This window comes from Mytilus edulis, chromosome 5, assembly GCF_963676685.1.
Source record: "Mytilus edulis chromosome 5, xbMytEdul2.2, whole genome shotgun sequence".
Taxonomy (NCBI): Eukaryota; Metazoa; Mollusca; class Bivalvia; order Mytilida; family Mytilidae; genus Mytilus; species Mytilus edulis.
The window spans coordinates 81,644,680-81,658,695 of record NC_092348.1 but is presented as its reverse complement, the minus strand read 5'-3'; the positions used below and the strand labels follow the sequence as shown (position 1 = coordinate 81,658,695).

The following is a 14,016-nucleotide window of genomic DNA, read 5'->3' as shown; positions in this document are numbered from 1 at the left end:
TGATTTTGGGAGTTTAGGTCCCAACAGTTTAGGAATTAGGGGCCAAAAAGGGACCCAAATAAGCATTTTTCTTGGTTTTCGCACCATAACGTTAGTATAAGTAAATAGAAATCTATGAAATTTAAACACAAGGTTTATGACCATAAAAGAAAGGTTGGGTTTGATTTTGGGAGTTTTGGTCCCAACATAATAAGGGGCCCAAAGGGTCCAAAATTAAACTTTTGTTTGATTTCATCAAAATTGAATAATTGGGGTTCTTTGATATGCTGAATCTAACTGTCATGACTGTGTATGTAGATTCTTAACTTTTGGTCCCGTTTTCAAATTGGTCTACATTAAGGTCCAAAGGGTCCAAAATTAAACTTAGTTTGATTTTGACAAAAAATGAATCAGTTAGGTTCTTTGATATGCTGAATCTAAAAATGTACTTAGATTCTTGATTATTGGCCCAGTTTTCAAGTTGGTCCAAATCGGGGTCCAAAATTAAACTTTGTTTGATTTCATCAAAAATTGAATAAATGGGGTTCTTTGATATACCAAATCTAACTGTGTATGTAGATTCTTCATTTTTGGTCCTGTTTTCAAATAGGTCTACACTAAAGTCCAAAGGGTCCAAAATTAAACTTAGTCTGATTTTAACAAAAATTGAAATCTTGAAGTTCTTTGATATGCTGAATTCAAAAATGTACTTAGATTTTTTATTATGGGCCCAGTTTTCAAGTTGGTCCAAATCAGGATCTAAAATTATTATATTAAGTATTGTGCAATAGCAAGTCTTTTCAATTGCACAGTATTGCGCAATGGCAAGAAATATCTAATTGCACAATATTGTGAAATATCAAAAAAAAATTTAATTAGAGTTATCTTTCTTTGTCCAGAATAGTAAGCAAGAAATATCTAATTGCAAAATATTGTGCAATAGCAAGATTTTTTTTTAATTGGAGTTATCTTTCTTTGTCCAGAATCAACTTAAATCTTTGTTATATACAATATACAATGTATATTCACTTTTTACTACCAACTGATAAATTAAAATAATCTTTACCATTCAGTGATAACAAGCAGTTTTTTTACATCTTAATATTTTATGATGTATTTAAATGAGTAGTTATTGTTGCAAACTCCATTAGAAATTTTAATTGAGATTAGTTTTGGAATAAGGGAAAGGGGGATGTGATTAAAAAAATTGGGTTCAATTTTTCTCATTTGAAATTTCATAAATAAAAAAGAAAATTTCTTCAAACATTTTTTTGAGAGGATTAATATTCAACAGCATAGTGAATTGCTCTAAGAGAAACAAAAATTTTAAGTTCATTAGAACACATTCATTCTGTGTCAGAAACCTATGCTGTGTCAACTATTTAATCACAATCCAAATTTAGAGCTGAATCCAGCTTTAATGTTGTGTCCATACTTGCCCTAACCGTTCAGGGTTCAACCTCTGCGGTCGTATAAAGCTACGCCCTGCGGAGCATCTGGTTTGCATTTTTATTACACAAGTTTGTCTTATGTTAAGTTACACACTTTTTATCATTTTTTGAATTACACGTTTTGTCGTATGGTTAACTACACATGTTTGTATTACAGTTATTTTACATAGTGTCTGGTTACTATCGGACTACTCCTGGTACATGTAAAGAATTAAAGAAATGGGCCTTTGAAATTTATTCCACGTTTCTTGTGGCAGCAGGATCGGTAAGTACACGGAACTGCAACGGTAACATCAATATTTAGTCAACATATTTTGGTGATCAGATTTTACCACAGGAATCTTTGTATACATTTATTATTGCGATTTTGTCAATTTAGACAAAATGCGATTTTAATGTTTGCCATATTGGGGGAAAATCCTGTTTAGTTCATATAAAAAATTTCAAAATGCGAGTTGGAATTATTGCAATTATAACCCTGTTGCATTTTTCACAATAAGAAAAACATTTCAATGATTTCTGAATTTACAGTTATCCTGATTTTTTTTCACAAAAAAAAAAAGATACGTAACAAATGTAACAATGTCTTTTATTTTACAAATAATAAAAAGATCAGTGGCAAAAGGCTCAACTCATCAGATTAAGATGAGGCATTACATTTTGTTCTACAATAGAAAAGTAGAATTGGTACCAATGTTCATACATTAAGGAAAAATTCGTGCAATTTGATTCTGTGCTTTAGTAATAAGCCTTTAGTCAGTTTAAACTTTGTTGAATATTTTAATTTTTGGTTTCCCTGAACCCCTCTAAAAAAAGATGCAAAAAATTGTTACCAAAAATAATGATGACAAATCTACAGTATATTATTTTTCCTTATTTTAAATATTCTGATTATATGTTCTGATTTCAGCCTTTAAAACTGAATGTGGATGAAAGTATAAGTGTAGAAATAGACAATGTATTAGTGTATAGAAATGATAAAGAGGATATATTACGGAGAGTGTTCGATCATGCACGAGCTAGCGTACAGACAGAATTACAAAATATGCTTCATGAATTTTGTTCCAAAAAAGAAATAGGTAAGTTAATTACTAAGGATTGGAGGTTGAATTATTACCATTTATCTATTAAAATCATTAAGGGCTATTCCATTGAATTGTATGTGGGAGGGTAGGTAGGGACTACTTTTTAAGATAATTTTGCATAATGGTAATAGACACATACATGACTCGCATTCAATAATTTGACTTTCCCTTCCTACTCTCCTAAACAGGTTGGGGATAACCCATCAAATGGGGAACTATTCCTCAAATGAGTAACAATCCCTCATTTGAGTAATCATTTCATAGTGCTAAAAACAATATTTTCTTAAAATTGGTCTTTTGAGTTAAAATGGCATAAATTTAAAGAAAATAGAACAACATCTTACAAAGAACTATATTTATATTATGGATTTTAAAAAAGTTAGTAGCCTTGAAAATAGTCAAATTTTCTAAGTTTTTATAGGCTTGTATCTTCTCAGTAAATAAAGATAGGGATAATCATCTTTTGGAAAATTTGCTGCATTTTTCATGAATATGTGCCATTTTAAGAAAAAAGACTCAGTTAAGAAAATTTTGTTTTTTAGCACTACCAAATGATTACTCAAATAGGGATTGTTACTCATTTGGGGAACAGTTCCCCATTTGGTGGGTTGTCCCCAATCTGCTAAATACATTTTAATGGAATATCCGTAACAAAGTTTCACTTCATATGTTTTGCATATATAAGATAAGACAAAGTTCATATAAAATATATTGTGAACTATTTATGAATTTAAAGAAAAGCTCTCATATAAGATACAAGCAAAACAAATCTTTACACACATGGTCCCTCATATACAATACAAACAACAATTAATTTTAACATGTGTAGGCCCTCATATAGAATACAAGCAAATCAAATCTTTACTCCTTTAAAAACTTTAAACAAAATATTCCTAAAAACAAAACAGCCAAAAACAAAGGTCAGCTTTGCATGTTGGAGTTGCAACCTTAGCTCAAGTTTTAATGAATATTTTATAATCTGAATTTTTGAAATTAGATATACTTTAAGCCTTGCAGTATTACATCCATATTATTATCAACATCCACCTACTCCATCTTTATAGATGTGTTTGCAGAATTCAATGTGTGGTATATATTTTATAATTTGTTATGCCCCACCTACGATAGTAGAGGGGCATTATGTTTTCTGGTCTGTGCCTCCGTTCGTCTGTGTGTCTGTTCGCTTCAGGTTAAAGTTTTTGGTCAAGGTAGTTTTTGAAGAAGATGAAGTCTAATCAACTTGAAACTTAGTACACATGTTCCCTATGATATGATCTTTCTAATTTTAATTCCAAATTAAAGTTTTGACCCTTATTTCACGGTCCACTGAACATAGAAAATGATAGTGCGAGTGGGGCATCCGTGACACATTCTTGTTGATGTATACTTCGCACCTCTCATTATACAATGTATATATATATAATGATTAAAATGTATTTTGATGTTTTTAGGGTTTGGTAATATGTATGGTATTCATGAGTTAAAGGACATAATGAAGAAAAATGAAGAAATAGCCGTTGTAGAAAAATATGTAATGCCTCATCTAGATAGGTGCTTGTAAGTACTTAGATAAAACAAACAGAGTAGTATTGATCTTAAAATGCTTGTATACCAATGATATGGAATATCAAAACATTGTGTAAGAATAACTGAAAATAGATGAAAGTAAAAAAAATGTGAATTTATAAAACAAAACAAAAATTATCTGTAAAGTCAAATTTATATCAGCTATTGGATATTATCATCTTCTTTCAAATTACAGTTTAGGTGTCCGTCTCTTTATCCTGATAAATCACTTTACAGAAACCTCAGATTACATTTATTTACTTTGTTCTAATCTTAATCAACTCACTCTACAGAACCCACCTATCACATTAATGTTACTCTTTTCATAGATTCATACATGTATGAATTAAAATGTTTCATATATGAAAAAAGAAGATGTGGTATGATTGCCAATGAGACAACTCTCTACAAGAGACCAAAATGACGCAGAAATTGACAACTATAGGTAACTGTACGGCCTTCACCAGTGAGCAAAGCCCATACCAAATAGTCAGCTATAAAAGGCCCTGAACAGACAATGTAAAACAATTCAAATGAGAAAACCAATGTTTATGTCAATTTTTCTTACCATTTTGCAGCAAGGGAGATGGTGGAGAAGATACAATAAAATCAGAACGAGAATTAGCAATGGGCTGGGCCCTCAATACATTCCTACGTAATGTTGGTGTTAATAGACACAACTCATCCATGGACAGAGTCCAGAGTTTTATAGCCAAAGATAAACGATTATTAAAGATAGGACAACAAAAGAAAAAGGTAAACAAAATTTGAATGAAAAATAAGATATATTTATATAATGTTGTCAATATTGCTGAGTAAAAAAGTAATATTTTTGATCTGAAGTAAAAGGTAGGCTAGATAATTGGATTTGAGAGATCTACTAGAGAGTAAAAGCTATCAGAAAACTCTTTAAATTAGAGATCTGAATAGTATTCTTTTGTATAGAGATTTGTTTGTGAATTTAAAGGTAATTTTTTTAGGTAATTTACCTGATATAAAAATGTGATAAAAGAGGCTGACCAAACTAAATTGAGAATCAAAGTCAAAGAGATCTGACAAAATCATGGTAAAATAACAAAAAAATATGAGAAGACAAATAATAGTTAAAAATATAAGATAATAACTAAAGACTGATGCTCTGGAAGAGTAAGTAGATCCTGTGCTTGATGTGGCACCCATGTATATAAGGGGGAAAATTATCTATTTGTTAAGTCAGAGCCAATCTCTTTTCATAAATTATCACTAAATATAAGATGTTGAACTAATAACATCATTTGGCTAAAGATTAGACAAATTGGACACAAATTCCCATAGTTCCTGACTGGTTAGCTATATTGCAAACTTATCTCTTCTTGTTTATTATATGAGCGAGAGAAATAGTTAATAGACTCTGATAATAATGATAATAAATTCTTTATTTAAAGAAAGTCAGCACAGTAAGTAGTACTAACTTATCATCGATGAGGACCTCATATACAATAAAAGCATAAACAAATCTTTTCACATATACATAGGCCAGCATATTCAATACAACCACGAGCAAATCTTTTCACATATAGGCCCTCAAATGTTTTCAAATATACAATAACTGTATACCAATTTAGAGTTACAATCTTTTTTTTATGATTAAATATAAGGAATCGGCTAACTTAGCACATATTTACAACATTTAATACTACATTCTTTACCATGTACTTTAAAATAACTATGCATGGTTGGCTGACCATAGTCAAAGCCCTTACACTAGATTTTATAGTCGATGCCTTTCCGTCACAGTTCTCGAAAACTTTGTATTCCCTTAGTTCTCCTTGATGAAAATCTGCTGGTTCTCACTACTCTTTCTATTGCAAAATGCACAAATTGTATTGGTCCTTTGTAAAATGTTGGCAGCCAGGACCTCTCGACCTCCACTTTTTGAGAATCTGTTGACTAACCATTACTTAGAATATTACTCATATAACTCATGATTGGTTTTTGCTCAGAAATGATTTCATAGTTTGTTTGAATACATATAATTTATAATGCACAATTTCGTATGGAGACATTTTGGTTATGGCCTAGTCTTAATGGTGCTTAGAATTCTTGTATTTTGGGAAATTAGACAACACAACAATATGATGAAATGGTAGGGATGATTTAAGTTTCCCAAGTCTTCATGTGAATGTTAGTGATATCCTTGATTGTATCAAGCAACTGGTTGGTATTTTATGCTAAAAAATCCCACAATATTATTAAGTATAAAGTGGCAAAAAGTTAAAACCTTCTTTTATGGACTAAGGGAAATAACTCAATCACAATATTGCCAAAATATGTTCTTTGCTTAATACAATGCTAAGTTTACTGTGCAAATTGAATTCAAAACCCACTCATTGCTTTGATTGAGTGAGCAGTCAAAGTTGAAATTTGTCCTCTACTGTTATTTAAAAAAAATAATGGGATAAATTGTAAAATTTGAAAAAAAGAAAGAAAAAAAACTGTCATGAAAGTGCTTTATATGTTTATCATATAAATTCTAGAACATATCTATTTGTTTGCTTTCTCAGAAATAAACTGGCTTGCTATTTGAAATTATGATAAAGGTTGCATGTTTTTATAGACACATGAATGGTAGACATATTTTTAGGAAAATAAATCATGTGTAAAGGACTATGTGGATTTTTTCCATTTTTGAGAAAAATATGCAGCATCGATTAACATTTTTAAGATTTCAGTTTAACAAGCTTCTAATGCAGTTATCTCAATAACTAATGAAAATAAAAAATTATATATTTGCATGTATAATTTATATGACATATTTTAACAGATAATTTTTTAAATGTATGATTAAGGTTAAGAAATAACTTTTAATCAGAATGGTTACCTGTGTAAACAAACAATTGATTTTTGGGCTTTTCATAAGAAAAAAGTAAAATCACAAAAATACTGAACTGAAAATTCAAAGATTAATCTCTGTGATATGAGTTTATCTTTGATTCTCTTGTCATTGGTTTTTCCCATGATGTATACAATGAGATAACAAAGATAACAACAGTTTACAACTTGTTAAGATATAAAGCTTGATATACTGTAGACAAAGACTTCCTTTTGCCCTATAGCTGTTTTTAGTGATTTGTAAGTTTACTGTGAATTCAGAAATTATTGTGATGGATGTGTTTATTATTGCAAAATTGCAATAGGGTAATAATCGCAATAATTTAAAATCGCATTTAGAAATGTTTTGTAAGAATTAAACAGGATTTTTTCTTAATGTCCCCCAAAAATTAAAAAAATTAAAATAAAATAACAAAATCACATTAATTTGTGAATTTACAGTATAATAGTGTTTCATTGATGTAAACCTTACGTTTCTTTTGATTTCTTTTTTTCTATTTTTTTACAGGTGCAGCAGCACCAGTTTCAGTTACAGCATTATTATAAAGTAGAAAAATGTATTCACTGTGATAAAGTTATTTGGGGAGTTGGTTACCAAGCATATCAGTGCCAAAGTAGGTCACCGTAGTCCAACTATATATTGTTATTGTTATTTATTTTCTAATGATGCTCCTACATTATATATTCTTTTATGATCTTCAACTAGGACTTTTATATGACATGATCAGGCATGTTCACTGTTTTCCAAACTGTTCTAGATTGAGGCTGAAGAAAATGGACATTTTTATAATTGAATCAACACCACTGAAGAATCAAGAACAACTGAGTCTCACCATAATGCAAAAAAAAAGACCAATGATCAGGAATGAATTAACAAAAATTATCAGATGTGTCAAGGATTTTATAACCATGTTGTCTATAATGGTATAGAAAAATTATTTCAAAACAAACAGTAAAATCAAATCCATTGTGGCATGTAAGAATACCATTAGCAAAAGAGTCTCAATAACATTTCTCAAATAAAACATTAATTTAAACAAATATGTAAGTATGTCATGTGGACAAAATGGCGAGGAATTGTTTTAAGCATCAAATTTAATATGAGGTGGAACGATGTATATTTAATTGGACATAAAAGTGTGTTTTTTTTGTACTTTTTCAGCATGTGACTTGAGTGTACATAAAGCTTGCATAGATGAATTGGATGAACCTTGTAGGAAACAAAGAGGGAAAAGTAAATTTCGTAACTTCCGGCCAACATCTACTGCAGGTAAAACAACTCTTGTCAACTTTAAATGTGCTTTAACAATAACCTTTGCCCTTGTATACTAAAAAAAACCTGTTGTAAACAAAGGGAAAGGTTATCTCTTTTTGAAAAGTGAGAAAAAATATGTAAATATGAATAAACAGAACTATTGCTTTGCATGGTTGAAGCTGTTCTTATAGGCAAATCAGTTATCACAAAGTTATATTGCACCAAAAGTAGTTTTAGTAAGACCTTCAAGATTAGATGAGAAACTATAGGATATTAGTGAGTTTGGATAATTAGATAGAACATTTAGGATGGATATAAATTGCTTCTAGGTTCAATTCTATATATGAAATTTATAGCTGTTAGACACAAAACCGTCCAATCAATTTTCATACCATTTACGTATTTCTGCCATATTCCTTACAACATAACACTGATTATTCCTTTGTATCCTTTTAAAATTTTTACATTATCATCATGTGCAAAACTTATTAATTCTGACCAAACCAGGTTTAACCATTTGTTGACATTATTTTAGGTGGAAATGCTTTAGGTGGGGTCGTTAAAATGGTCATACCAGATTTATTGACAACAGGTATTAAAAACGTAGTCACTAAAACTCTAGTCATCTACAGTGTAGTTGTCTTCTGCCACATAAAAACTGTTGCTGGTTTTTTATTGTAGATTTGTTCGCTAATTTTATGTGCAAGGGTATAAGGTCAATTCAATACATAAAGTTTAATTTTTGTTTAATCACTTCTTTTGCTACAGTTTATTCCAAAAACTTCATTTTGATTGTACATTCTGTAATATTTAAGGAATAGTTTTTCTATTCAAAAGTTTTTGTAAAAAATATTCTGGTCATAACAAATTTTTCATATAAAAAAAAAGAGAAAACGTCAATTCCTAAAGTTTGAATTCTGAAATATTCAAAATCATACATTGGAATAGAGGTTGCAACAGAATGTGCTCTCAGTCAATACATTTTTTAAATACAGAGGGAAGCATGTAGTTATGAATTATAGCCAGAGCTTTGTGTGTCTTAGAATATATTTTAACTCCATAGAAATATTAGAGAGAAAAGTTAAGGTGTAATACTAGAGTTATAGTGATATGGATATGGTTTTTGCATATGCCATTTTAATTAAAACTAACATTCTTCCCAGTTATATAGCATAGACATGTATCTATAAGGGTCACAACACTCAATCACAAGTGTTATTGACCAGTTATGACAGGATAGATATTGCATATCAGTGAAAAAAAATATCTCCTGTCCAATGTATATTGATATGTATTTCCCCACCCATGATAAGCAAATTAACAGTACTATAAGAATGCAGAGTCCTATTATATTCTTCATGCTTTAATATAATTTTATCCATAACTAACTACATTTTCAGAATTGTATGAACTATGGGTGATTTCTTTGTTTTAAACAAAAGGAAAATAATATTAAGCTTCTGTTGATAAACCATAGATTGGGCAAGACATTCATAATATTGTTTAATTAGAATACCCAAAGTTCATCCAATTCTGAATAATGAGTTACACAAATATGAATGAAAGTCACTTCTCTGACTGCACCACTCAACATAATTCATTTTTTATAAAAATATATAATCAAACCATTGTCTTTTTTTTTTTTATAGAAGTGGATATAAGCTAACCAAAAGCTAAACATAGCTTTGTAGATTTTGAGTAGATCTTAGACCAATTAATTGTTGTTTGTTTCAGAATACTCTCCCTTCTCCTCCAAAAACAGATATCAACACCAGTTCTGTAAGGAAAACATACCAATTAGCTTTACACCGTATAATCACTTAGTTGATTTGTTCTTATCCCTGACAGACACATTGTAGTAATTCATTAATACTCCATGTATGTACTGTCTTTGACATAACCAGTGTATAACAATGTATAAAGTAGTTATTCCTTTTTAAAACTGACTCTAGCACATCTTTTGTTTATACTATTTTTCTTTTTTTGCAAAAATTATATAGAATATTTGCCAAAATTATATAGAATTTTGGAGTGTTTTGAAAATCTCGATTTTCTTCAGATTTGTTGAAAGATTTTGTTATGATCAAGAAGCACTTAGGAACATTTATACGAAATAATGTTCTGAATCAAATGATTTCCCTGTTAGATGGAAAAAAATCTTATCGCCTATGGAAACATGGAGTGTTTTTGATGCTATGAAACTGTGGTATAAATCTGTATTCAAAACATTTTGGTGAAAGTTTCACTTAAAATTGCTTAGCTTGATTTTTTCCACAATATATATCATTGATTTTCTAAAAAAAAACACCACCAAAGGCACTAAGTTAAGAACAGAAGAATACTTTTAATATGAGATGTAGTAGTTTGCCAAAGATGATAAAGCCAATCTTGGAACTTGTTAAACCAGAGTCTTAGGTGTTCCTTTGTAAAAAGGTGTCCTGGTTTGTAACATTGATCACCAAAGCCTTAGCAAAAGCAAAAGTTATGTATAGGTTGACCAATCCTTTGACCCATGACATCTTGAAAATTGTTAATTGATTTATTCTAATTTTTCAACAGGCCTAAAAGGTAAAGATATGAAGGGGGAGGAGCAATCTGAATGTAAATGCTTTATTCAAAATAATGCTGATGCAATTCTGCTAAAAAAATAAATTAACTTGCCATAATAGACTTTCTGACATGTGTCACTTGACTACTATCAATATTAATATTTCTGCTAAAAAAACAAACTTGCTTCAGATTGCCTTAAACTTTCTGACAATTGGTCACTCAGCCACTATCAATATTAATATTTTAATAACTCTAGGGGGCATTAGAATAACACTTGTGTATTCATATGTATGGTCCTCCATACATTCATTGGAATTTTACTAAGTTCTGAAGTTTTATTCATTTCTCAAAGACAGTTAATGGTATATAAAGGATATCTATTAATTCTATTATACAGTAAAACATTAATCAACAACAATACAAGTTTTACTGACTACCATTTAATTGATGTATATTACTGCTGGTTAAACATTGATTCTGTTTGATTATCATCTAGGTCTCTTACATTGGTCTAGATATCCATCTATCTGTATATCTGACTTTATTTCAGTGAAAAAGTTCTATTAATATTGTGAACCATTTTTTTGGCATTCTAGCATATGTGTTCATCCCCTGCTTGCCCAACTTCAGTTATACATTAAGGTAGTGATGGTAGCATTTCCCAACATTTCGAATAGTTCAGGGCATCTGTGTCTGACAATCCTAATGTATCTATTTATGCTTTATCCATATTTGCTTTTACTAAAACTTGGTTGATGGTCTATGTTGCAATTATATAAAAGTTGATGATTTGTTTCAGTATAACAAGTCATTTATGACCTAATTTTCCTTTTCAGAATCTAAAGGACTATGGGTAATCTCATTGTTTGTACACCAAAATGAAAATAACCTTACATCATTGGTTAAATTTCCATTCTTTTTAGAATGTTTTAAACCAATCACAACATTTGGTTTACACTTTTGAAAATATTGCCCAAAATGCATAAAAATCTGAAACAGTGAATTACTTGTGGACATTTAAATAGAAATATTTATGAATTTTGTTATTTTATATAATTTTAAGGTTAAATTACTATATTATAATTAATAGCTAACAGATTTTCTACTTAATGATTTAGAACTGTGCATGTTACAAATAAGTGTGAAATTGTGGACCCGCAGAAAAAAAATATATTATCTAGTTTCCAATGTAAAAAAAAGTTGTAAATCATAATGACTAAACCATTTTGCCTCATGGTGAGTATGAGATGTGTGGTCAGATTTTTAGGTTGTCAAAACAAGATGATATTAAAACTTGTATATAACTGCTTCAGCTTAAATGTTTTTTATACCATGTTGTTTTTTACTTTCAGCCTATCCACCCCCAGCCGATAAAACAGATACATTATCGCCTAGTCCTAACCAGAATACATCTTTTAATATAGAACCACCTAATGATGAGGATAAACCAGGTAACAACAGACTATCAATAGTCTGGTAACTTATCCAATAATATGTCTTAAACAAAGATGACCTTCAATTTGTATTGAATGTGTAACATTTTCTAAAAGAACTAAGTGTATTTTTTTTAATTTAAATACATGGCATATCATGTGGTTTGTGTGATTTAAAGAATTGAGTGAATTTAAATATACGATGAATTTAACCACCTGACTTCATTTCTGAAGGTACAAAAACTGGATTTTCGGTTTTAGTCTCTGATAATCATGTTTAGATTTTGATTAACAAATGTTGAGCCTTCTTTTTCAGAACATTCGGTAAATCGATTGGTTCAAAACTTTGAAGATTTACAGGGTGATAAACGACGAAGTCCAGGCCTAGAGCCCACTGAACCTCAAAAGTATGTAATAGGGAAGAATCCACCTAAACGAAAGTAGGTAACAGGGTTGCTGTTATGTTTGGTACATGTGTTTTAATAGTGTTCGATGTTATCCTTGGTGTCGACATGGACCTGTTTTATGTTTTAGTTTAAAAAAAACCCAAAAAAACCCACATTTTTTGGTGTTTATTTGAACCTAGAATGAAACGAAGATCATATTTTAATTTTTGAGATATTTCCAGCATATGAATTATAAATATGCAAACATTTTACTTTAAAAAATTAATAAGTTCCTTTACAAAATTGTTTGTACAGAATTTACACTGATTTGTTGATTGCTGGTAATTTCTAAATACCAGACTTAAAATATTAAGATTTGAATAAACTTAAAAAATTTTGAATAGCGCCTAAAAAAAAAAATAAAACAATAAAACATGACGGACCAAGGAATTGTTAATAAACTTACTTTGTTTCAGATGCATTCTCTTTATTTTATCCCACCATTATAGCTTTGTTATTTTATAGAAATATTATTTATATTATTTTCATGATGGTGTAGACACAATGTTTCTAAAGGAATTTAATACATTGTTGGACCACATTTTAATACCTGAAGCATGGATAGACTAGATTGAAAATTAAAATTAAAATGTAATCATATGTTGGAATATTTTTTCTCTTTTCAAAATTAATTTACAAGAAAGTATTTTGTATAAGCTTAATTAATGTTTTGTGTTAATTGTGAATGTAATCAATTCTATTGATTAAAGAATAGGCAATTTTAGGAGGAACTTGCATCTAGTTTTGTTTTGGATAAAAAGTTGCAATCCTAAAGAAATGTCGATTAGCTTTAATTACTTGCCAACTAAATTTTGTTGCTAATGTGTTTTCTTTTGGTTTTAAGGAAAATTGTTTAGATACTGATCAAATTTGATTATTAAGGCAAAAAATACTGAAGAGATCAGTGAAAATAAATTGAACATAAAACAATGAAAAATGAATATATATTTGCAAATAGGAACATAAATAAAGATATGTCCATTACTAATAAGGAAAGGTTCTATCTATGGATAGTTAAAAAGGTTACTTGTAATGGTTATGTCAAAGAAAATACAGACATATTCTGAGAGTAATTACAGGGAGGCTCATCATTCATCTAAAACAAATGCAACCACTGAATCACTGACAGAAATTAAATGATAAATGAAAGCTCTACTACCAGATTAATGGTGGAATAAAAAACTATGTCCCAAACTTTATAACTGGGTTCAAATGTCCAAGAAATATGGGGGATTAAGAAAATAGAACTCAAATTAAGTGTATTTCCGGGTTTTAATGTTGTAGATCTATCTTTGAAAAGAAGCTAGGTCTAAACTTAGTATTATTGGGTTGAAATGTTTCAGAAAAGGTGGTGTTAGAAACTATGGCCAAAACTTTGAT

The 14,016-nt window shown here is 29.7% G+C and overlaps 1 protein-coding gene across 50 annotated transcripts in view; it reads left to right on the top strand.

Moving 5' to 3' along the window:
• The window catches only part of LOC139524583 (rho guanine nucleotide exchange factor 11-like), a 126,365-nt gene that overhangs the window by 82,644 nt on the left and 29,705 nt on the right, over positions 1 to 14,016 (top strand). For 25 of the 50 annotated variants that reach the window (XM_071319501.1, XM_071319500.1, XM_071319497.1 and 22 more), the window contains 8 exons: positions 1,588 to 1,695; positions 2,341 to 2,509; positions 3,967 to 4,072; positions 4,660 to 4,837; positions 7,461 to 7,566; positions 8,115 to 8,222; positions 12,110 to 12,208; positions 12,507 to 12,597. In XM_071319501.1, coding sequence (XP_071175602.1) covers positions 1,588 to 1,695; positions 2,341 to 2,509; positions 3,967 to 4,072; positions 4,660 to 4,837; positions 7,461 to 7,566; positions 8,115 to 8,222; positions 12,110 to 12,208; positions 12,507 to 12,597 — 965 coding nt within the window. Of the gene's footprint in view, positions 1 to 1,587; positions 1,696 to 2,340; positions 2,510 to 3,966; positions 4,073 to 4,659; positions 4,838 to 7,460; positions 7,567 to 8,114; positions 8,223 to 8,742; positions 8,800 to 9,941; positions 9,987 to 12,109; positions 12,209 to 12,506; positions 12,631 to 14,016 lie in introns of all 50 variants that reach the window. The other 25 variants (XM_071319496.1, XM_071319491.1, XM_071319476.1 and 22 more) reach the window with 5 other exon arrangements.